Source organism: Dreissena polymorpha, chromosome 5 (assembly GCF_020536995.1).
Source record: "Dreissena polymorpha isolate Duluth1 chromosome 5, UMN_Dpol_1.0, whole genome shotgun sequence".
NCBI lineage: Eukaryota > Metazoa > Mollusca > Bivalvia > Myida > Dreissenidae > Dreissena > Dreissena polymorpha.
The window spans coordinates 101,975,953-102,002,414 of NC_068359.1; the positions used below are offsets into that span (position 1 = coordinate 101,975,953).

The following is a 26,462-nucleotide window of genomic DNA, read 5'->3' on the forward strand; positions in this document are numbered from 1 at the left end:
GCAAAATGCGAGTTTTTACACAAAAAGCTGCGTAAGAATACATGGCCTTGTGAGACTTGACCCGAAGCCTATCGACCTTTTACACAGAAAGATTCAGCCATTACGCCGGCAAATTCAGGTCATCGGGTGTTAACTTAAGGAAAAGAAAATGAATGCTGAAGTAAGGGCAAGTTAATTATCTTCTATAATGTGTTCAATTTATACATGATTAATGCTCTCGTCCTGTAAGCTTGACACCTTTTGCAGTTGTTTTAAATTAAACGCGGAAAATCATGTGAGTTGTGCACACACGAGGGCGTTGGCAGTGAATAGCTTTAGTCGGTAAATGGAGTATAAATTAACAGAAAAATGGTCAATTAACGCATTCAAAAACATACATGTAAAGTCCTCAGATAAATATAACACTACTATCAGTATTAAATGTGAGCTGTCACACTGTATTTGATTGTCATTATTTGGAAATGCAATTAACGCTCTTGAAGCACATGTCGGCAGCCATTTTTGACAATGTTTGTGAGGACCACATGCTAATGCTTGTTTATTTAAGTATTTCGACAATCGATGAATCTGCCGTATATATAAATGCTGTTGTATTACAAACTCCTTCATATTCATATTGCTGCAGTGTTAAAAACTGGTTGCAACAGTTGAATAAAAAAAAGATTAATTGCTAAACAACGTCTTATTATGTTTGTTTCCAGTGCATTTCACTCATAACTCAAGTTTTTTCCTAATATTTGCATCAGCCTGCAATATTGCCCAACAAGAACATGCCACCTGTTGTTTTTGTGTAAAAATGTAAACATTGCGTCATCAGTTGATTTTGAGCTATTTTTCAAATGGAATACGCCACTTGGCAGATTTCGTGAAACTGAACAGATTTCGTGAAACTGAACAGACTTCTGTCAGACATTTGGTCTGACTGGTCAGAGTTTTTTGTCAGACATATCATTCTGTCAGACAAAAGAAAATTAGTGAAATCTGGAAAAATGAAACAAATTAAAACATTAGAAATACAGAAATATTGTGTTATTATTTGAATGTAAATCACATTGTTTGGAGTAGCCAATTATTCAGTCATCATTCAATTCCTCATTCTGAAAATCACTTCTATAGGCACTGTCACTAGTCTATAATGTCTATTTATAAGTGAATTTCATGATGAATGACCTCTGGTTTCATTTTCCCATTCTGTCCAGACTCAGGCTCGTTGGTGGCATTTGCTGAGGAAAGAAAAGCACCTTCAATGACTAAAAAAATTGCAAGAAGGACGCTTAACCTAGTATTTCTTCCACTTGTGAACAGTCATGTAAAATAAATCTTAAACTGAAATCCATTTTGTTAATGTATTACATTTAAAAATAAATAAAACACTATATGCTTTATAAAAATTCATTTTACTTGTATAAAATATTGAAATAAAACAATGTTGTATGTTCATTGCAAAAGTTTCCAGTTATTATTCGCACCTATTCGTCCATACAGTGCTTTTTTATGCCCCAAAAGAGGGCATATAGTGATCGGACTGTCCGTCACACTTTGCATTTAGCAGCTTGCAAAGATAGCAGCTTGATAATTGGCATGCATGTGTATCTCATGGAGCTGCACATTTTGAGTGGTGAAAGGTCAAGGTCATCCTTTAAGGTCAAAGGTCAAAAAAACAAATTCCAAGGGAAGTAACAAGCTTCAAAGGGAGGTAATTTCTATTTTATATCATTTGGCAGGTACTGATCATTTCACAAGGGAAGTAATATTATTTAAAGGGATATAATCATAAAAAAAATAATTCAAAGCGGCGCAGTAGGGGGCTGTGATTCAGACCTGTTTACTTCTACGGATTCGCCATAGTTACTACGGATTATTTGGCTAAACTACGCACTACGGATTTGTACTGAAAAACTACGGATCCGTTGATCAAAATCGTCAAATTTCAGTTTTTAATCGTACTTTCGATTACTTTCGGTCTTAACAGGTAATGTATCAATCATAATCATTTTGGCGCTTGCGTAGTAAAAAAACGTTGAAATTCAAGTCTCCGGGGAACGAGTGCTGATCAAGCTTGTCGAGTCGTCACCGCACGACAACTGACTTGCGTATTGGTTTGCAAATTTAGCCGAATATATACGATTTTACGTTGCTATCCAGTATACACATCTCTTTCTCTATTGTGGAGAATACAGACGATAGTCGATGTATCAGGATAGTGCAGGCCTGTTTTAACACACGTCCAAGGTGGCGGCAAGCAGACGAGAAATTGCGATTAACGGCGAAAATAATAAATACCAGGCGTTTTCCGCTCCATTTTGGAAAAACGCCACACTGGAATTCTGGGAATTTCGCGTCGTGAAAACCCCCATTTTGGGAAAAAAAATAATCACAAAATTTGCTCAATTGGGAAAAATTATCGCATGTAAATAGTGGTTCTTATTTTTCAAAGAAGCCGTTAACTGGTAAATAACGACTATTTGGATAATTTGTTATTAAAGTTTTACAAATATTATGAACATGTGTGATCAGTGCAGGTTTTTTTATCTGAATTTGGGGAAAAGGCTTGGCATTTTTTTAGGTGAAAAAAATCGCGTGAAGCGCCGTATTTTGAGGAAAATAAGGAAAGTCTTAAATAATCATTAACATATTTTACAGTTTTTAAAACAAATTCAAGGCAACAGATAATTTAATTATGCAATACTTTCTATTTTCAACACTGGAATAGGTCAACTTATATATTTTAAGGAGAAAAAAATAAAAAATATTTTTTTTATTTTTTTTTGGAATTGGGAATATTTTTTTTTCAATTGGGGAAAAAAACAACCAGATTTGCATTGGGAATGGGGCAAAATTGCGGACCCGTGGCATAGGGCGGAAAAAGCCTGAATACCATTCAAATTAACAACGGGTATCATATGCAGGGTTCGCCAAAACTTGAAAAATCTGTCAGTCATTCGGACTGACAGACTTGAAATTTTTGTCAGTCCGAATCAGTTTCTGTCAGTCCCACTGTCCGACTTAACTATAACAGCAAAACACAACAAAAGAGAGTACCTTTTAGATGTTTATTGGTTTGGATCACATTAAAATACAATAAAAAACATGTCCAAAGTCGATATAATTAAACAATTATTATATTAATAATAAACCACATATAAACCAAAGGTATTCTTTTTAGACTTCTTTTTGTCAAACTGTTTTTTAGCCTGCACAGCTCTGCAAATCCGTGTTCTTGAGAAGTTAGGGTGACATCCAATCAAGTTTGACTTAATTGCACACACCCATTCACACTACTTTGGATGACTTCAATTTCTGTTTATTAGCCAATTTCACAAGTTCTAAAACAACACCTATTGTTAAAATATTTTCTCTTAGCCGAGGTTGATTTCCAGGTTCAATTAAATGAATGTCTTTCACACCTATTTCTTGATAGAAAGGCCCATTACCACCATCCATTCTTGTTGTCTGAAATAACACAAAACATATTGCTACAAACTATCAACAACAAATCAAAACATAAATATCCCTATGTCCGAATTTTAAAATATCCGAAATATAGTACATCGGGTGAAAAATCTAATTTTGATTTCAGAAATTGTTGGTGTGTAAATTAAAATATATCCTTCCCATAAGAATATAATAATGAAACTATTTAACAGAAATGCTCACAAATGCCTGTTGAAACAAGTTTTCATGCGGTTTTTGTTGTGGAATAATTAAATGGAACAAACAAAATGGCGGACGCACTCGGTTGCTTTTTTTAACAAAGACCGTTGATTTTGAACTCGCATGTGATAGTCAATTCTAATCCAACTTTAAACATCAAAACATCAAAATGAAGGTAAGAAAAAAAGGATTTTGACAGAAGTTGAACAAAAAGCATTTACCTTCTATTTATCCAAAAGCATATTTTACACTTTGAGTGATCTTTTTGAAACCATTTTTCATCCGATTGTGTCGGTCAGTCGGACCGATTATCTTAAATCACTTGTCGGTCCTGAGAAATATTTGCCGGTCAGGACCGGCGGACCGACGGTTTTGGCGAACCCTGCATATGGTCATTAGGGAATAATGTAATGCGTGTGAATTAACGCAAAATACTTCGTTTGAGATTTGAAAAAAATATTTATCAGAAATCTGCACAGTGAATGTGCGTCACGGAAACAAGTGTTGGAAAATTGTCTACTCACAAAATTAAAGCATTTATTATAATTAGATGAGTATCCTTCGAAAATGGAAAGAGACAAACATGATTTGATTTATATGTTAGTTGATCTGTGTATAATCAGATTCATATGCGTATTCTGCTTTATTATATTTGTTACGCTGTACAGTTTAATGAAATAGCATTGAACTGAGGTTGTCAAGTGCAAAATATTGAAAGGTAAACCAAAGACCTATAGATTCTCTAGGTCTTTGGATAAACAAATAAAATATATTTTATTTTAACTCCATTTATTATATCATGAACACAACAAGAACACTAAAGGATGTTTGTCAATATTTGTTTGTTTTCCCCTTAATGATATTTCATATAAAAAAATACTGAATTAAATAATTAAATTAATAGCTATTCTTAAAGAGCTTATGATCAAATGGTGTATTTAAGAATCTATAGATTATTACAAGTTTAATATGCATGTGGATGGATATTAAAGGGTCCTTTTCACAGATTTTGGCATGTTTTGAAGTTTGTCATTAAATGCTTTATATTGATAAATGTAAACATTCAATTTTAAAAGCTCCAGTAAGAAAAACAAAAATAAAATTTAAAAAAGGAAAAAAAGTAGCCCGCCGCAGGGCTCGAACCAGTGACCCCCGGAGCCTGGAGTAAAAACACATTAGCCAACTGAGCTATCCTGCCAAGCATACATAAAATGCGTATTTTATACGTTATATAAGCAATCTTCGTAGTTTCACAAATTTAAACGACGACAACAGAACTCTCCAAATTAATCAATCATTTTGCGTTGCAACGCTTTATAATTTTTATGTTTTTAAATCGTCAAAAGATGCATATAATGGCTATATTAGACCATGGCAAATGTTCAGTAATACTGTTTCCTCACAAATATCATACACTACGTGGCCCGCGATTTTTGCCTAAATCACCGACACGCGGTGGTCATTATTTATTTTGGGTGAAAAATCACCGCAATCTCGCGCGTTTCATCACGCTAGGTCGAGCATGATCACAGCGAATGCGATAAATATAATCTCCACGGTGATTCACCGCGATTCACCGCGTTCCCGGTCAACATGGTGAAGAACGATTTTCCTACGTTACATGTACATTTATAATCTTCACAGAGATTATAGCAATATGGGATTATTAGCATTGTTGGCAGATATAATTGAGTATCCTTTTTAAAATGTCAACATGTATTTCACACCCATATCCCTGACAGTTTTTTTTTGTCTTTTTAAATGCTGCGTATAAAACAAAACAGTGTTCGCACCTAGCTGTATGATACCGCACCTGGTGGAGTGATAATTGCATTTTTGATTATGCAATTAACAGTTTGAAGCCATGGAGAACTCATAACTGATTGTAATGTAATCGTCGTATTTTTCCGAGTCTCTCGATTCCCCGATACATACGTTTCAACTGTCTCAATCACATACATGCAACTTCTTCCGTCTTTATTCATTACTCGATAATCCCGCATATGCCCAATTTCCATTTAAAAAGCGAATTCTGGTTAATATTGACAATAAGAGTCCAAAAGAATGTCATACACAAACGTTCGAAATTATCAAATGAATTTCGGCATATGTTTCTATTTAAAGATTTGATGAAATAAGCCCCCAATCAGATCAGTTGTATTGTACATGCGTAAATCTGTTTGCACGTGTCGTGTACAGCAATTTTCGGTTACAAATTCTATCCACAAATACATAGTGCAAATGAATTAAATTTAATTTCTTTGTTCTGATAAAAAGCGCGCGAAAATTGGCGTGTGTGTATTTATTTGTAAATAAACATTTCATAGTGGGTAAAACATTGATATCATTAATTTTAATTTCCATTAAAAGTTTTGTTGTGAATTTCAACTTATTATTACCGGGTACCTCGCGAAATACTTGGCATTGACATTTCCTCTAAATAAAATATAATTTAAACACACTGTATTGTAACCGTTACGCTGTTTCAGTTCCTTCGTTATTGAAACAATTATTGCATTGTATACTGACTACACACAAATGTCGTGTACAGTTCATAATATTCTTAAACGACCAATAAATAAATTAATTTAAGTTTAGATTAAATGCAACATGTACACGTCATATTCTGGGAATCAAGAAAGGGAGTTAATATTGTGAAGATAAACCAATATCTGTTTATTGAAATTGTCAAACTTATATATATATAAATATATATATATATATATATATATATTAGCAATTCTTATGAAAATAAATATCGTTATTTTAAATGTTTTATGCAAGTCTGTTTCCGAGAGCATATATGGGAATTAAATGTGTGAGCTTCTTCAATATGTTAACAGCTAAACAATCATTGTTTTGACAGACGACACGTGCTTATCTTAAGTTTGTTTCTGGTAATACACAGGATATTGGATGTTCAGGGCTTGTTTGGATAATAAAACAAAGACGCAGTCGGCGGTTTTCAGTAGAACTTTTGTACTTACCAACTTAATCGATAGTGCACATGCTTATCTAACGTTTAGGGATCATCAACACGGGTCCTAGCAACTTCCACGGACCATAATACACAGCCCAATGGTTACTTTCAGTAGCACGTGGTCAGAAACTAACAAGTTCAAGTAATAAAGCACAGAGATTATCATCTGAAAAATTGCACGAGGTCTGAAATGAAACAGAATGCCACCAAATCAAATGATTCACCGCCTAATTTTGAGTGTACAGTAACAAACTATGTTTGAGACATTTAAAATAACGATAATTCCGAATGATCACGGCTTCCATTTTCAAAAGTATATGCCGTTCAACATTGCTCGAGAAATAGTAAAGACAAACGTTTACTATTGTTCCATCAAATGAATTTTACACGCTACTACAGGGCTAGCGCTGGCCCAAAAAATGTTTGAGCCACCCTGATCCAGGGGGGGTCCGGGGGCATGCCCCCCCCCCCCCCCCCCCCCCCCCCGAAAAAAAATTTGATCCTAGATTGTCTGTGGTGCGTTTTGGGCCTTTTGCCAATCAGTTTTTGTTTGTTTCAAATAACAATATATACTATAGATTTTTCATATTTCTTTAAATGACAACAAGCACATGTCACATCATATTATGCATCACATCACAATTTTCATAGTAATAGAGATATTTTCATACAGCACATTTTTAACAACAAGATGAATGGCATGTAAAATACAAGCATACATTTCATTCACAAAATACATTGCAAACAAATCCTGCTATATACAGAGAACAAAGTCATGACATGTATCATTATTATTTTATTATTATTCTGCGCTGTTTTTTACCAGCCTACAGTTTGTAGATCTGTAGTCAACATCTTTGCAGTCTTTTCCTTCAATTGAGATTTTCATGAGATGTTCCAAATTTTTTACAGTCAAACAATTTCTTAGATCAGTTTTGATTACATTCTGCCTACTGAGCCCTCGTTCACAATCAACTGTAGACACTGGGGATACTAACAACCTTTTGGCAGCTTCTGCTGATGCTAGATAGGAATGGACATTTTTAATTGCCAAATTTGCATCAGAGTGTATGTCAGTCACTGACTTGTTTCCAGAATTATGGCTGGCTCTTGCAAAATTGGAAAACAAAGCAGTTCAGACTGTGAGCCTTCAATTCCTACAGTACCTAAGTAGTCAGAGACAGTGTCAATGTCTGAGTGTATTTGTGGGACTGGGATACTGGGGTCAAATAGATTGCTCATGGCTGTAAGGACAGACCGGCATCACTGTTGTCTGAAAACCTGCTATTCAGACTTGTGACCATAATGTTCATGAACTTTTGGCATACAGACTCAGCTTCAGTTCTTTGTTTGACACTGTACGGACAAAGTGGTTACTTCCATTTATATAGTAGACAACATGAATTAAAATTCCTATGCGTTACAAATTCGTAACTTTAATTAAACTTTAATTGCAATTAAACAGCGTGTGTTTTTCACGTTTTCCTTTGATTCAAATACGCCGCTGTTAGTAAGCATAGTGTGTGAGTAAAACGATCAAATTAATTAATTATCACCTTTTCATTTCAATCAAAAATCGGCAGAAAGTTGTAACATCAACGACATAGAACTAATTATTTAATTATCACTCTTTAATTTAGATCGATAGTCAGCTTGGAAATAATTAATTTATTGTCACGCTGATTTTCATTTTTAATATTATAATACGACATTTGCGACCGGCCGCTATTTCGTTTGCAGACGACAATATTAACTGTGTATTCAAAGCTCCACCCATTTTTACGTTTCATTCAACAACGTCATTTCATGTGTAAGCGAGCTCAATTTTGATTGGCCAGCAACCATGTGCACTTCAATAACAATAAGGTCAAGCGATGTCTCGATACAGATGCAGACCGGTTTTTGTTCACTGTTTAAATTGCGAATACTTTAATTGAAACAAAGAGAAAAATATAGAAAACCAGTTTCGGGTTAAAATGGCGGCTGTTTTCAATGAAATTTTACGAGATTTTAGCATTTTCGCAAATCGGATTTTTCTTGAGCCAAATTCTCAATATTTTCGCAAATGGCTCAAGTGGCGAACGACAGCGCGAGCCCTGCTACTATTTTATTAAATAGATCTAGCAGCCCAATCAGGATTGGAGACGCGTACATCATCTGAAGCAATGTGTAAATTTAAATTTAGATGCACATGTAAAAGTCATTTTCTGAAAATCGGGACGAAGTGAAAGTATTCATTTTACATATAAACCATTTGATTTTATTCAAATGGTCGACATTTTTTATATTTGTGTCGTCTGTGTATTTTAGCAAGTTTTATGCAAATATATATCGTTTATTTCAACGTTTAAAGCAAGTCTCATTTCCGAGATTAAACTATGTAAATTTCTTCGATATGGTTACTGACCTACTAAATCATTGACAGATGACATCCGATGGTAATTGTATGAAGTATGCAGAGAAGCTGACGAAATGTTAAAACAATCGCGTAGAAGTAAAAATATCAGGTTATTATCTGTACCTGTTTCTTTTATCCGCGAATTATTGCCGAGTGCCTCAGCATGATTCAGAGTCATGAATACTCGTTGTGGCTGCGGAGAAACTTCGAGAACAAAAGAATCTGTAGCCGCGAACTTTGTTGGTTTTGCGTGAGCCGTACTGTACAATTGTTATTTCAACAAAAAGATATTGTTTGGAAATCAGGATTCGACATTCAGCATGTACGGTGTTTACTTTCATATTGGAATACATTTTCGTGATATAATGTGATCGTCAATAATAATGACATTAGTTAATAAGTTGAAATTTAAATATAGTAGTCAACGCCAACCACGGCGATTCGCTGTGTTTTGTGATGATTCAACAGCTGATGTTTATCGCGAGATGGTCGCAGTGAAATCACGGCGGAATCATTACGAATCACCCGTAGAGTGTTATCACAGTGAATCACCGCGATTTGCGGCGAATTATTGCAATTTGCCACGTTGGCCCAAACGCGGTGATCGGTGATATAGGCAAAAATCGCGGGCCGCGTAGTGTAACTAAACCGAAAATTTGCGAATCTGAAACAACTTTTTTCAATTTTGTCAATTTACCAAACCGTGAAAAGATCCCTATAACTAAATATTGTCTTCATTGTAAGAAGACATTGAAGCAGCACTTTATAATATTAAATGCTGTCAAACATGCACTTAAAACAATTTTAATTCTGTTACTTATAATCATATGTATAATACTGAATGTCTCCCAATTTCATGGTTTATCGCACTATTTTTTCCAATTTTGTGGTTTATTGCGCTAATTTTCCCAAAACAAATGGCACAGGCTGTAACAAATCAAAGCAAAACAATCAATTAACAGATTTAATTATTAGCAACTAGATTCATCTAATGCTTTATGTACCCTTAAACTGATATGTGACCCAGTCATGGTGTTTTACTGCTCAAAATGATTGAAAAGTTTAAAACTACTGACAACAGCCCAAAGCTACTGAGAGATGCCCTCCATACTACTGAGAAGCCATTGGTAGGGTAAACAGGTCTGGGCATTGTGTTTCTGACAAACGCATCTCTGTTTTCCTTCCTAATGCAGGCTTGGCGAAATTGGAAAAACTATGCCGGTCATCCGGACAGGCATTTCAGAAAATGTGCTGGTCCAGAGAAAATTTAGCTGGACCGAAAAAAACAACAACACAACTATGTACATTAACATAAACCGTTTATTTTAGCTCAACAAATCACTGCCAGTGCTTTATCCTAATAAGATAACAGTTTTTCGGTGTTCATCAATTCGTCTTGATAGTGTGGACAATCTTCTTCAATTTCCATATCTTCTTCAGTGTCACACAGTTTAGCAATCTCCTTTTCGAATAAATTTGCAGTTAACAGACACTAACTTGTACAATGTAAATTGATGACATTTTTGGAGACCTATGACGAGTGCATGTTATAAAGATATCACTAGAACATTGTTTATATTTTTATAAACAACCTTTTAAAGCCATGCTTTATAAAGAAATTCATATTTTAATGTCCTTATCTACTCGAAAAATATGTCAAAGCTATCAAGATCTTTTTTGATAGAATGCAGTTGCCGATTTTGCGACTGAGTTTGAAGTAGGTGTTGTGTAACCAGTTGGATTTGCTAATTGTACGTAACAAACTTATTGCTAACATCAAAACAATGAGTGATTTCATTATGTACACACCGGTCTTACTGACCTGTGTACTATCGCAAAAAGAATTGTGGGTAGCACTTCTTTTACGAGTGAAAAGTGAAAGCGAAAGTAGGTCAGGTAATCGTGCTTCTTATAATGGCTATCAGTCTTAATAGAGATTCAAAATCACATTTAAACATAACTAAATATCATTTCTTTTAACAACATTCTGTTTAAAACAAGCGCTAAAAAACGGGTTTTTATGTCCCCCACTATAGTAGTGGGGGACATATTGTTTTTGCCCTGTCTGTCTGTTGGTCTGTCTGTCTGTTTGCGCCAACTTTAACATTTTGCAATAACTTTTGCTATATTGAAGAACTTCATATTTGGCATGCATGTGTATCTCATTAAGCTGCACATTTTGAGTGGTGAAAGGTCAAGGTCATCCTTCAAGGTCAGAGGTCAAATATATGTGGCCAAAATCGCTCATTTTATGTATACTTTTGCAATATTGAAGATAGCAACTTGATATTTGGCATGCATGTGTATCTCATGGAGCTGCACATTTTGAGTGGTGAAAGGTCAAGGTCATCCTTCAAGGTCAGAGGTCAATTATATGTGACCAAAATCGCTCATTTTATGAATACTTTTGCAATATTGAAGATAGCAATTTGATATTTGGCATGCATGTGCATCTCATGGAGCTGCTCATTTTGAGTGGTGAAAGGTCAAGGTCATCCTTCAAGGTCAGAGGTCAAATATATGTGGCCCAAATCGCTTATTTTATGAATACTTTTGCAATATTGAAGATAGCAACTTGATATTTGGCATGCATGTGTATCTCATGGAGCTGAACTTTTTGAGTGGTGAAAGGTCAAGGTCAAGCTCATCCTTCACAAGGTCAAGGTCATCCTACAATGTCAAACATCATATAGGGGGACATTGTGTTTCACAAACACATCTTGTCTTTATTTATTAACATTTTCATTCCTACGCAAAACTACTTTTGCGGAAGCATAATTCCCCAAACCAGGGGAATGTGATGCGTCGTAGTAAAGTGGTGATAATAACGTAGTGACGTCAACATCAAAGTATAGAATGTGAGTGATTTCATTTTCATGATGTAGTAAGGGGGTTTGCTCTTCGAATTTTCAACTTTGAAAAAAATATGATTTGTTTGCATTTATTTCACATTTTGCCGGTCGCCAGGACCGACACTCTTGTTAAACCTGCCGGACCAAATGGAAATCTGCTGGTCAGGACTGGCGGACCGGCAATTTCGCCAAGCCTGCTAATGAATGTCTGTGAACGGCTTATTCACAATTTCAACATGGACATTTCACAAATCTAACATGGCCACAAAGATTCAATATTAAAAGTAGTGCTCAAACGGGTACCCAAAAAAAACGAATCCGCGGGTAAGAAAAATACCGGCGGATCCGGGTGAAAGTTTCTCATCTGCGAACGATACCGTTTGGGTCGCAAGCTATGTAGTGTAAGATTACATGTTTAACGTGTAGTCAAATCATCTCTTAAAAACAAGTGAAGTAAAATCACATCCTTAATCATTTTAAGCAGTGTTGTTATTTCAAATAGACATAAATGAATAGAAGTGAAGCACCAAAAGCGTTAACATTCAGTTTAATTTGTTATTCACGTCCCAAAATGGTGACGTTAAAAAAAACGAAACTTTTATTGTAAAATATATCGACTTCAAAGTAGAAAAGGCAGTTAGGGCTTAGAGGGAAATTCTCCTCAAAATAAGACAAGCTTTATGTAAACTTGCTTAACAGGTTTTCCTATATATGCACTCTTGATCGCTATTCCAAGTAATACTAACATTTGCTAAGTTCAACAGTATACCTAATACATAGTTATTCAGTTCAGTGTTTCATTCATAATTAAATAAATCAAAACAATAAAAAGTGTAATATTCTAAACAATATACTTGACAAACAGTTGAATATTTAAGAACGCTAAAACATGTTATGACAATGTAGTTTTATTGTCCCCTACCTGTTTCACCGGAGGAGACTTGTGGTTTGCGCTTGTGTCCGTCAGTCTGTGAGTCTGTCACACTTTTCTGGATCCTGCGATAACTTTAAAAGTTCTTAATATTTTTTCATGAAACTTAAAACATGGATAGATGGCAATATGGACATTATGCACATCATTTCATTTTGTTCCTACGTCAAAAATTCTGGTTGCTATGGCAACAAATAGACTAGAAATACTGCTGAAAATAATGGTTTTCTGGATCCTGCGATAACTTAAAAAGTTCTTCATATTTTTCATGAAATTTGAAACATGGATAGATGGCAATATGGAGATTATGCACTTCATTTCATTTTGTTCCTACGTCAAAAATTCTGGTTGCTATGGCAACAAAAAAACAACAAACAAATTCTGACAATGCTGGAATTTCTGACAAAGGTGGAGCCGGTATTTAAAATTTGACCCGCCGAACCAACCCGAAGAATATTTTTGACCTGTGTGAGCCCTAGTAAATTACACTTTAAGAGACTTTATTTAGTTGAAACATATTTAAACAACGTTATGTTGAGAGAAAAAACTAGAGCTTAACTAGAATAGCAGCTTGTATTAAAAGCTTCGGATAGGAATTCATGTAGTTACACTCGATGCTACAAGAAAATACATGTAGCACTTAACCAATATGAGGTGTATACCAATAATGTGTATAAAAGAAGGCATGAATGTTATTAAATGATATTTTAAATGCTGCAATGGTCTGGCTTTTAGAACAATGCGGATGGGATCAGTGTGTATGTCTACACAATTACAAAATTAATGTAATTTTTTACTACTGCAGGCACAGTGGCCAGACTATGAGAAGAACCCCAACGCGGAGGAGTTCCGTAAGCTGTTTGTTGGTGGCCTCGACACGAAGACCACTGAAGAGACGCTCAAGGAGTACTTCTCCAGCTATGGCTCCATTGAGACATGCGAGATCATGAAGGAGAGGAACAACTCTGCCAAGTAGGCAACCCCAGTTAACAACTTATTTATTGACGTCATTCGACCCAACATCTGAATCAGGAATGGCAGGTTTCAGTAACTGCCATAAGCCATTGCATTAAGTTCTTGTAGTAAACCAGCTGACTGTCTCTGCAAAAGTCTGTCATCTCTTAGACGAAGATTTAATAAAATCAATGGGTCCAGGAAAAATTCCTGAATACTTGGCCCTAATGGCTTTTATAAAAAAATACAGTTTTAAGTACCAATTGAGCAGATGTGCAGGTTGGTCTGGACTTCAGTCAGACATTCCCAAAAGTATTGAAAGTCCTCAGGACATTTGGTCCTGTGGACGTAAAAAAACTTGCAGGACCGGACTGAGATTCAAAGAACCGAAACATCACGTCACTGACTCAAATTAATTGACATAGTGATAATTATGCCCCTTCGAAGAAGAGGGGGGGTATATTGCTTTGCTCATGTCCGTCTGTCGGTCGGTCTGTCCAACAGGTGGTTGTCAGACGATAACTCAAGAACGCTTAGGCCAAGGATAATGAAACTTCATAGGTACATTGATCATGACTCACAGATGACCCCTATTGATTTTGAGGTCACTAGGTCAAAGGTCAAGGTCACTGTGACCCGAAATAGTAAAATGGTTTCCGGATGATAATTCAAGAACGCTTATGCCTAGGATCATAAAACATCATAGGTAGATTGATCATGACTAGCAGATGATCCCTATTGATTTTCAGGTCACTAGGTCAAAGGTCAAGGTCACGGTGACCAGAAATAGTTAAATGGTTTCCGGATGATAATTCAAGAACCCTTATGCCTAGGATCATGAAACTTGATAGGTAGATTGATCATGACTAGCAGATGACCCCTATTGATTTTCAGGTCACTAGGTCAAAGTTCACGGTCATGGTGACCCGAAATAGTAAAATGGTTTCCGGATGATAACTCAAGAACGCTTATGCCTAGGATCATGAAACTTGATAGGTACATTGATCATGACTGGCAGATGACCCCTATTGATTTTCAGGTCACTAGGTCAAAGGTCAAGGTCACGGTGACCCGAAATAGTAAAATGGTTTCCGGATGATAATTCAAGAACGCTTATGCCTAGGATCATGAAACTTCATAGGTAGATTGATCATGACTAGCAGATGATCCCTATTGATTTTCAGGTCACTAGGTCAAAGGTCAAGGTCACGGTGACCAGAAATAGTAAAATGGTTTCCGGATGATAATTCAAGAACCCTTATGCCTAGGATCATGAAACTTGATAGGTAGATTGATCATGACTAGCAGATGACCCCTATTGATTTTCAGGTCACTAGGTCAAAGGTCAAGGTCACGGTGACCCGAAATAGTAAAATGGTTTCCGGATGATAACTCAAGAACGCTTATGCCTAGGATCATGAAACTTGATAGGTACATTGATCATGACTGGCAGATGACCCCTATTGATTTTCAGGTCAAAGGTCAAGGTCACAGTGACCCGAAATATTAAAAATGGTTTCCTGATGATAACTCAGGAAAGCTTATGGCTAGGATCATGAAACTTCATAGGTACATTGATCATGACTCGCAGATGACCCCTATTGATTTTCAGGTCACTAGGTCAAAGGTCAAGGTCACAGTGACAAAAAACAGCTTTACAAAATGGCTGTCACTACAACTTAGAGCCCATATCCCCCGCATGCATGTTGTACAAACAGCCCTTGTTATAAAAATGGAATTAAAAATAAACAACACAACACCGAAAAATGAACACTTAACAAATTACAACAAACAGTATTCTTAAGAAAACCAAAAATTAGCTACAAACACTGCAATTTATTAATTAAAAATTCAATTAATTGTATACTGGTATGCAAATTTCTTTTAAAACAAATATTTTCTGATACTGAATGATAGAAAAGTGTGACAGTGAATAAATAATTTAAATACATTATTTTTACAAAAAAAATCGTATTTATGCTTGTAAGGAATCATGAAGTACCTTAAACAGCAGAACACATGTGGGATATAAATTGCACAATGTAACTCTCTTAAGTTTTTAAAAGCTCATAGCAATAATCAGTATTTAGACAATTAAATGACAAATATTTCCCGGTTGCGAAATTATTTATGACGACTCAGAATTAAACTACAAATGTCAACAAACTGGCCACAAAGATATATAAATCAATTAAAAGCACTAAAAAATGTAAATGTTATTGGGAACGAACTGTTCATACAACGATTACAATCATCTGAGTTGCAGAACGTGTTTTCATTTGACCGCAAAAACGAATATATATATTAACGCTCATAGAAGGAAGCGTTCAGTTCCCATGCACAGAATGTTTATCTTATGCAATCTGGGTGAGGATTGTTTTTGGGTCATCTGAGTTCAAAAACAAGGTCACTAGGTGAAAAACTAGGTCAAATAATAGAAAAACTTTGAGTAGACAATAGAGGTCGCAGTTTTCATCCAATCTTTATGAAATTTGGTCAGAATGTAAATCTTGATGGAATCTGGGTTGGGAATGTATTTGATTCATCTGGGGTCAAAAACTAGGTCACAAGGTCAAAAACTAGGTCAAATAATAGAAAAACCTTGTATAGACAATAGAGTTCGCAGTTTTCATCCAATCTTTATGAAATTTCGTCAGAATCTTTATCTTGATGTAATCTGGGTTGGGATTGTATTTGGGTCATCTTGGGTCAAAAACTAGGTCACCAGGTCAAATAATAGAAAAACCTTGTGTAGACAACAGAGGTCACAGTTTTCATCCAATCTTCATGAAATTTGGTCAGAATGTTTGTCTTGAAGATATCTGGGTTGGGATTGTATTTGGGTCATCTGGGGTCAAAAACTAGGTCACTAGGCAGGGCCCTCAATCTATCAAATCTGCCGCCGAATTTCGGCGGCAGTCCCCCACCTGAAAAGTATACTTTTTTCCCCTTTTGGGGGGAAAAATTCCCCCTAAAAAAAAAAAAATTTTTTTTTTTTTAATAGAAAGATGTGTCTCATGATTATTATATCTCAATTCTATTTCAATTCAATCTTTTCAAACATACTTAATTATGAAAAATGCAATGAATATAGTGCAAACATGTACAAATGAAATAATGAGCGAGTAAGTAAGAAAATCCCCCAAAAAGGGAAACGCCGCGAAAATTCCCCCTCCTTAGCGCTGCGGACCCCTTCCCCCAAAGTAGTGTGAGGGCCCTGCTAGGTCAAATAATAGAAAAACCTTGTGTAGACAAGTTTTCATCCAATCTTTATGAAATTTGGTCAGATTGTTTATCTTGATGAAATCTGGGTTGGGATTGTATTTGGGTCATCTGAGGTAAAAAAAACACACTAGGTCACTAGGTCAAATAATACAAAAAACGTCAACAATTTGTTTGTGTTGACAGTAGAGGTCACAGTTTTCATCCAATCTCTATGAAATTTGGTCAGAATGTTTATCTTAATAAAAACTGGGTTAGGATTCTTTTTGGGTCATCTGGGATCAAAAACTAGGTCACTAGATCAAATAATAGAAAAGCCTTGTATAGACAAAAGAGGTCGCAGTTTTCATCCAATCTTTATGAACTTTGGTCGGAATGTTTATCTTTATGAAATCTGGGTTGGGATTGTATTTGGGTCATCTTGGGTCAAAAACTAGGTCACCAGGTCAAATAATAGAAAAACCTTGTGTAGACAACAGAGGTCACAGTTTTCATCCAATCTTCATGAAATTTGGTCAGAATGTTTGTCTTGAAGATATCTGGGTTGGGATTGTATTTGGGTTATCTGGGGTCAAAAACTAGGTAACTAGGTCAAATAATAGAAAAACCTTGTGTAGACAATAGAGGTCACAGTTTTCATCCAATCTTTATGAAGTTTGGTCAGAATGTTTATCTTTATGAAATCTGGGTTAGGATTGTATTTGGTTAGTCAGGTGAGCGATTCAGGGCCATCATTGCCCTCTTGTGTTTTTTTTTCAGGATTAATTTTATGAAATAAAGTTTGCTCTTTTATTAGTATCTGGACATTCGGACCGGCAACATAGCATTTTCAATTGGACCTGTCTTACATACGTTGGTCAGGTCTAAATGTCGACCCTTTTGGGAATGTCTGTTCACTGGCGGTAATGGCAAATACTAATTTTGCATGACAAGGCTCAATTTGTGTATGACTGACCAGTAAATTTGAGTTTGTACCAGTTATATTACAAGATAACCAAGACAGTCGATAATAGGTTAAGGAGACTTGGCTTTACCAGGAATAGTGCGTCGTGGTAAAACTGAACACTGTGATTAAACTGAAATGCTGTTGAAATTGATTACAAATCCAAATAAAGAAATATTGTCATTGATTCTCAAGTGTGTAGATTGATCACTTTAGTAACCGTACCCCTAATTGGGGTTGAATTCTAAAGCAGCATGTATAGGATTATCAATATTTGGTTCACAAGGCAGATTAAGCGTTTTGAGCTGTATAAGATATTCAATATTTGGTTCACAAGGCAATGTAAGTGTGAACTGTTAAAAATAATGTTTATGACAATTCTCTCCCACATTTTTCAGTCAAATTGTCAAGATTCAAGTGCTGCACAGTTGGGTACATGTCATGTCAAGTGCATAACAAAGAGTTTATAGTACTTTAATAATAATGAGATTTATTCAATCAGTAAGAAAATTATTAAGTACATGTAATGCAGTGTATGAAAAGTTATCGCACAAGATTTGTTGTAAATTTATACTTTAATTTCCCACTCAGAAGCAAAGTGAAAAAGGCTATGTGAAAACAGCATAAAACCAGACCAGCCTGCGAGTAACTTGCAGTCTTTTAAACTTGAGCAGAATACATTAAGAAAGGACTTCAATTTAATTTCATTTTCTAAAGGACCTCAAATGTGTCAAAGTGCGTTTCTGAGTGGTAAAGGATTAACTGTTTGCTGTTGTTTTGTCCTTAAGGTCAAAGGGCTTTGCCTTCATTACCTTTGCCAACACGGACAACATTGATGAAATTCAGAAGAATCGTCCGCATGAAATTGATGGAAGAAAAATCGAAACAAAGCGGGCAACACCAAAGCAGGTAAACTAGGCACAGAGACTAATATTTTGTAAATAACCAAAATAAATAATTGATATAAATTGATGCATTACAGGGTTTCTTACCAAGGTAACTTACATGTATTTCGCTAAAACAATGTTTTGATTGTGAAAGTGTTAATTTTCTTTTCAGGGAAATAGACTTTGGGGGAAAATATGGACAAAACTAGACATATCAATAAAAACGATTCCTTGCTCTCTAAATGGCTCAACATCCTGTATTTAAAACTTCTTCAGAATGTCCATTACAGCACAGTAAATGAAGCTTAGATTCTTACGGACCATAGATGATTAATTGTTGGTTCCGATTTTTTTTCTGTGATCAACAGGTTGTGATTCAGAATTTGTTTTACTGGCTTCATTTTGTCATGGGAATTAAACATCAAAATAAAATAAAAAACTTAAACGTTTTCCACTTATTTGGCATTTTATTTTAACTTGTATGATCCAGTTGTGATAAAAGTAAATCGACACAGGACAATATTCACTATCCTGATATATTTTGCTCAAATAAGTTTTTTTAAAGTATGTTTTGTACACATCGACTTCATTAGCTCGGCTGTTTTCGGAGAAAACCCGAGCTATTGTCATAGCCAGCTCATCGCCCGCCATAGGCGTCGTGCTAAAACCTTAAATTTGGCCATAACTTTTTAAATATTAAAGAAAGTACCTTGATATTTGGCATGCATGTGTATCTCATGGAGCTGCACATTTTGAGTGGTAAAATTTCAAGGTGAACATCATCATTCAAGGTCTAGGGTCGAAAAAACAAAGTAAAGGGAAGTAATAAGCTTTAAATGGACATAGTTATCTGACCTGCCCATGTATATATTTTTGTTAAATAAATCAAAGCGACCCAGTAGGCGGCATTGTGTTTCTGACAAACACATTGTGGTAAAAGGTCAAGGTCATCCTTTACGGTCTATGGTAAAAAATACAGATTTAAGGGAAGTAATAAGCTTTAAAAAGGGAGAAAATTATTCAATATTGAACATAGCCACTTTATATATTTGGTATGCATGTGTATCTCATGGAGCTGCACATTTTGAGTGGTGAATCTACAGTCACGGTAGTGGCTTTTAATTATTTGCTACTAAAAATAGAGATTTAATACAGACAATGATTTTCAAGGGAAGTAATTTATATAATTATAAATCTCATATTATATTATTTCCTCAGAGCTCCAGATAAGGTTTTGTGAAATTCTTAACGTTACTACCAGATTTTCAAAAAGAATTCTTAACTCTGAAATTTTATTCTCAACATTACTACTAAGTTTTGGAAAATAATTCTTAACTTTTCTAAATGACCTAAAAATAAATAATAACGGTTATTTTCATGCCAAAAATCAAAATAAACATACAAGCAACTTTATTTTTACGAGTTCAACAATGTCTATTCAGTGTTATAAAATTTTATTTTTCAAATACCTTCATATGCCCAAACTGTGCTTAGATTGCATACCATCAACTATTTACAAATTTGCAGCAACAATACTGGGCGACCAAGAAGCTCTACATCAAGGACTTCCCCAAAGACATGAAGGAGGAGGAGCTGACCGAGGAGATGAGGGACGTGTTCGCCCAGTACGGCACCATCATCAACATCAAGCTCATCAAGGATAAGCCCGACGCCAAGGACGCCCAGGGGGCAGGCAGCGGTGGCGGCGCACTCAAGGGCTTCGGCTTCATTGAGTTTGATGATGAGGACCCCGTGGACAAGTGCAACTGTAAGTATTTAGTGGGTGTACATTTTGTATTATTGAGTGTTTTACATCCCGAGACCTATACTCGTACCATTGGCCTAAGGCCTCGTTTGATTTTTTGAAATATTTTTCTTTTCACACTTTGGGACTCGTTAATGAATGTAGTGGGGAATTCTAGGCAGCGTATAAGCAGGCTTGTTGTCTTATGGGTCACTGTCACATACGTTAATGTTGACTTGCTCTAACATGGCTGTCCCCTCCCAGTGATTTCTTTGCCCAAAATTACGGCCTCATACAGGCTCTCTTCCAATCTTATAAAGTAAAAAAAATTGACCAAAAAATTCCCACAAAAAGCCAAACTTTTCCAATAAACTCAATTATTGGTTTGTTATAGAGCAATGTTATTCTGCAGCACTTTATAGATTTAAAATTATAAATTTAAAAATGCAATCAAACACGCACTTATAAACAATTGGAATGCTGTTATTTATTATCATATTAATATTATTTTCTTAATTCCAAGGTTATCACTCTTTTTTATACGCCCGTCTATGACGGGACGTATTATGGTATACCCCGCGTCTGTCCGTCCGTCCGTCCGTCTGTTAATGTCGTACGCTACGTCAAATATCCTTTGACAGATTTTCTTCAAATTTTAACACAATCTTAATATTGATAAACCCTGATCCCCTTTCGTTTTTGACGGAATTCTGAATTGTCGTTCCAGAGTTATGGGACTTTGTTCGTCAAAATTTCGTGATTTCATTGAATGTCCTACTGTAGCTCAAATATCCTTCGATGGATTTTTTTTTTTTTTTTTTTAGTATCCCTGAAAAATTGAACAAGGTGAGCTTTTTTCTATTCCGATTGTACACTACCACTTACCCATCTACATTTCTCTTTTATTATTGGTCAAAATATCTATAACAGGTTTACTTCAACTCCATATCCTCTAAAGAAATGCATACATATACTCAAAAAAAGATATGGTATGAATGTCAAGGAGACGGCGCTCCATGCTCATGTACTTATAAAATAAACCATGTATTCAAATACAAATAAACTGAAGTAAAAAAATGATTCAAAGGGTTATTTATTACCTTACTACTTCATTGGCGAACGACGGGCGTATCATGCGCTCATGGCGCAGCTCCTCAGTTTTTTCAATCCATCACGCACAATCTAGATATAAAGCAACAAATCTCACTGCCTGTACACATGTTTCAGTGATGAGGAAGTTTAAGATCAAGGGGAGTGAGGCCCACGTGTCCAAAGCCTACCCACAGGACAAGAACGCTGGACGAGGTAGGGGAGGTGTGTATGCTAGCCCATGGCACACTTACGGCAGTAGCTACTTGAACACTTAGAGCAGTAGCTACTTGAACACTTAAAACAGTAGCTACTTGAACACTTAGAGCAGTAGCTACTTGAACACTTAGAGCAGCAGCTTCTTGAACACTTGGAACAGTAGCTACTTGAACACTTAGAACAGTAGCTACTTGAACACTTAGAACAGTAGCTACTTGAACACTAAGAGCTACTTTAAGACTTACAGCAGTAGCTACCTAATACTATGCACTTACAGCTACTTGAACACTTAGAACAGTAGCTACTTGAACATTTACAGTAGTAGCCCTATGCCGCCTGTCTAAAGTGCCACTCTGCCCTTTTCAAAGGCAAACGCGCCCTTATTGATAACATCTTAATTGCCCATGGACCAAACTCCTTAGCCGACTTGTATCAGAGGATGCCCCCAAAGCAGCGAAGATGCTTTTATAGAACCTTTTGCTCTTTTTTTGCCTAAACTGCGCATTAAAATTCCTTTTTTGAATGTAATGCCCCTTTGCCCTCCTGGGAAACACGCACACACAAAAATTGGTTTTCGCTCTATGTGCCTGTGAGTCTGTCTGTCACACTTTTCTGGATCCTGCGATAACTTTAAAAGTTCTTCATATTTGTTCATGAAGCTTGAAACATGGATAGATGGCAATATGGACATTATGCAAGTGATTTAATTTTGTTCCTACATCAAAAATTCTGGTTGCTAAGGCAACAACAAAAAAATAAAATCTGGCAATGGTGGAGCTGGTAGGGGACATACATGTTGTATATTGCTTGGCAATAGTCATGTTTTTTATGTCCCCCACTATAGTAGTGGGGGACATATTGTTTTTGCCCTGTCTGTTGGTCTGTCAGTTGGTCTGTTGGCCTGTTTGCCCCAACTTTAAAATGTGGCCCAAATCGCTTATTTTATGAATACTTTTGCAATATTGAATATAGCAACTTGATATTTTTTATGTCATCATTTAGACTATGGGCTTCGTGGTTAGTTGGAAATTACCTTGTATGATTATAGTATGGTATTGATTTCGTGGTTGTTAGGAGACATGAACATTAGTGACCAGCGAATAATACTGGTTTCACGGTAGTCCCTGATTATCCTTCCCCACTCAGAAGCAAAGTGAAATTGGCTATATACAAACAGCATAAAACCAAAACAGCCTGTGAGTAACTCAGTCTATTCATGTCTTCTGCTGTTTGCTGCTCAATAGTATCTAACGGTTGGAAATAAAGCTTTTTATGTCCCCCACTATAGTAGTGGGGGACATATTGTTTTTGCCCTGTCTGTTGGTCTGTTTGCGCCAACTTTAACATTTTGCAATAACTTTTGCTATATTGAAGATAGCAACTTCATATTTGGCATGCATGTGTATCTCATAAAGCTGCACATTTTGAGTGGTGAAAGTTCAAGGTCAAGGTCATCCTTCAAGGTCAGAGGTCAAATATATGTGGCCAAAATCGCTCATTTTATGAATACTTTTGCAATATTGAAGATAGCAACTTGATATTTGGCATGCATGTGTATCTCATGGAGCTGCACATTTTGAGTGGTGAAAGGTCAAGGTGATCCTTCAAGGTCAGAGGTCAAATATATGTGGCCCAAATCACTTATTTTATGAATACTTTTGCAATATTGAAGATAGCAACTTCATATTTGGCATGCATGTGTATCTCATGGAGCTGCACATTTTCAGTGGTGAAAGGTCAAGGTCATCCTTCACAAGGTCAAGGTCATCCTTCAAGGTCAAACGTCATATAGGGGGACATTGTGTTTCACAAACACATCTTGTTAAACTTAAATCCAGTAAGAAAGGTCTTTAATTTAATGTTACTTTCTAAGGGACTACAAACACATCACAATTCCTATTTAAGTGGTAAAGGATTACTAATGAGTGGCCTTCTACATTTAACATTGAACAGATACAGAGCCTCCTTTATTGTTGCAGGCATGTACTACTTGGAGCGTTAGAACATGGCTGTACTTATAAGAAATGTTTCATAGTTAATCTGGAGTTGCCTTTTACATTTATGTATCTTTGTTTACATTGAACAGATACAGAGCCTCCTCTGTTGTTGCAGGCATGTACTACTACGACTATGAGATGTACCCGTACGACTACTACGGCCCACCCAACGCCTACAGCAGACCATACGGACGCTACGGTGGTGGTGGTGGTGGTGGTGGCGGCGGCCGGGGTGACTACGGATACGGAGGCTATGACTTTTACCCGAGTCGCAATTACCCCCGTGGAGGTGGTGGTGGCAGGCCCTACAGGGGAGGCCGATATTAGTCAGAATATTGTGCCCGCAGCATTCAAGTTAACACGTGATCGATCAATTTTCAAGTTCTTTATTATAGATAACATTCTCCTCACCAATCAGGTTTTAATCGAAATATTGAGAAGTGAAAAGAAGCCTTTTTCAGTTGTCGGTGAATTATTAAGTTTGACCGGTTAACGAGCTTACATTGTTGGAAATAAAGACCATCATATATACCGGTTTTTCTCAAGAAAGAGAAAGCAAGAAAACTTAAGTTAGTAAACAAATTTATTTTTTTAATTTTTTGGAATTCTAAATAGTTGTCACAAACAGTTGCAACTATTTATTATTTCTTGCGCTCTCTTTTGAGAGTGCTGTTCTATCTATATGACTGGCAGGACATTTCAGGCAGGGATTCTTTTGATTCACGAGGTCTGTCTTGGTCTGCTGGTCATGTTTACCATTTGTTGTACATATTTTCTTCATGGTATGAGAGCCGAATGCGGTCAGCCATTTTTGTTACACTCATGTATACATGATTCATGCGACGCAAGTTTCTCACGGTTCGTCACAATGCTGTTTCTGTTGCTTTATACGTTGAAGTGTGCAGAAACAGGGCTGTGTCGAACCAAACAGAAAATATGTGCAACTTATATTTTTGTACATTATGTTTTATATTTTACACAAATGGTGCAAAATATTCATTTTGTATGATACATAGAGATTTGATCTTAGAAGCCGGTAATTTTAACCTCCAAATGAGGTATTTTACTGCCATTTTAGATCAAGTCCGGTGATTTTACTGAAGCGTTACGATCATGCATAATGTGTTCAGGTTTTGATACAAGCGTGTGCTAAAGGGTGGTGTAGTGAATCGAAATCGCAAGATTATTTGCTACTTTGGTTATTTAAAAAAAAAGGCATGGTTTCAGTAATTGGAAAAAGGCTTTCAATAATTCTCGGTAACAATAAAATTGAGCATGGTAATCAATGATTTGTGCTCTAAATGGAAGACGTTGATTTTTTGTTGTATCAATATTTCGATCAAATTTGATTGATATTTTTTTTTAACATCAGTTTGTTACATTTGTTAAGAATACAATCGTGAAGTGCATTTCTCTTGTAGTAGTTGTTGTAGTGCTGGAAGAACCTCTGCTAGCTCTGTACACAGCTGTCTTTTTGTTCAATACGAAACTCGTATTCAAATACGGACCAATAATCAGTGCGCAAGGTTCTGTTAAAGATTGTTTAAATTTTGAACACGTATGGTTTAATGTTTACAAATAAATGATTTGCATATATATTGACTTATGCTTGGAGCAAATCAATACATACAGGAATCCGGCTTTGGGGCGAGTGTATCGACCACGCATGTCAAAGGCGCTGTAGATTGTGAGCTAGCAGGGGGAGGGGGTTGTTGCGCAATCGGAGGTTCTTGGCGGAGTCATGTGTTAATGTTCATGCTTACCTTATGTTTGTAACGGCAAGTTGTGTAAATTGAAAGACACACGTTGTCAGTTTTGTATGTAAAACAATGGAATATGTAGCAGAATAAAACTAGACATGTTCTACATATATACAGAGCGTTTGTTCTATATTTGTAAGAAAAACACTTATTATACTTCATATAAAAATATATATTGTTTTTTAGCTATTCTATTTTATGAAAAAAAAAATGAGCTATTGTCATCACCTTGGCGTCGGCGTCCGGTTAAGTTTTGCGTTTAGGTCCACTTTTCTCAGAAAGTATCAATGCTATTGCATTCAAACCTGGTACACTTACTTACTATCATGAGGGGACTGGGCAGGCAAAGTTAGATAACTCTGGCGTGCATTTTGACAGAATTATGTGCCCTTTTTATACTTAGAAAATTGAAAATTTTGGTTAAGTTTTGTGTTTAGGTCCATTTTATCACTTAAGTATCAAAGCTATTGCTTTCATACTTGCAACACTTACTAACTATCATAAGGAGACTGTGCAGGCAAAGTAATGTAACTCTGACTGGCATTTTGACAGAATTATGTGCCCTTTTTATACTTAGAAAATTGAAAATTTGGTTAAGTTTTGTGTTTAGGTCCACTTTATTCCTACAGTATCAAAGCTATTGCTTTCATACTTGCAACACTTATTAACTATCATAAGAAGACTGTGCAGGCAAAGTTATGTAACTCTGACTGGCATTTGGACGGAATTATGGGCCCTTTATACTCAGAAAATTGAAAATTTTGTTAAGTTTTGTGTTTTGGTCCACTTTACCCCTAAAGTATCATAGATATTGCTTTCATACTTGGAACAC

The 26,462-nt window shown here is 36.0% G+C and overlaps 1 protein-coding gene across 3 annotated transcripts; it reads left to right on the top strand.

The window, feature by feature from the left end:
• LOC127881368 (heterogeneous nuclear ribonucleoprotein A1, A2/B1 homolog) lies at window positions 1-25,742 on the top strand. 3 transcript variants are annotated; one of them, XM_052429155.1, is made up of 6 exons: window positions 1-160; window positions 13,621-13,787; window positions 18,723-18,843; window positions 20,349-20,589; window positions 21,793-21,879; window positions 23,986-25,742. In XM_052429155.1, the coding sequence occupies exons 1-6, from the start codon at window positions 149-151 to the stop codon at window positions 24,195-24,197; spliced, it is 840 nt and encodes a 279-aa protein (XP_052285115.1). In that variant the 5' UTR covers window positions 1-148; the 3' UTR covers window positions 24,198-25,742. The 3 variants fall into 3 exon arrangements, with proteins under 3 accessions (XP_052285115.1, XP_052285116.1, XP_052285114.1); XM_052429156.1 differs by having other exon boundaries at window positions 3-166; window positions 21,793-21,870; XM_052429154.1 differs by having other exon boundaries at window positions 4-166.
• Window positions 25,743-26,462: the final 720 nt, after the last annotated feature.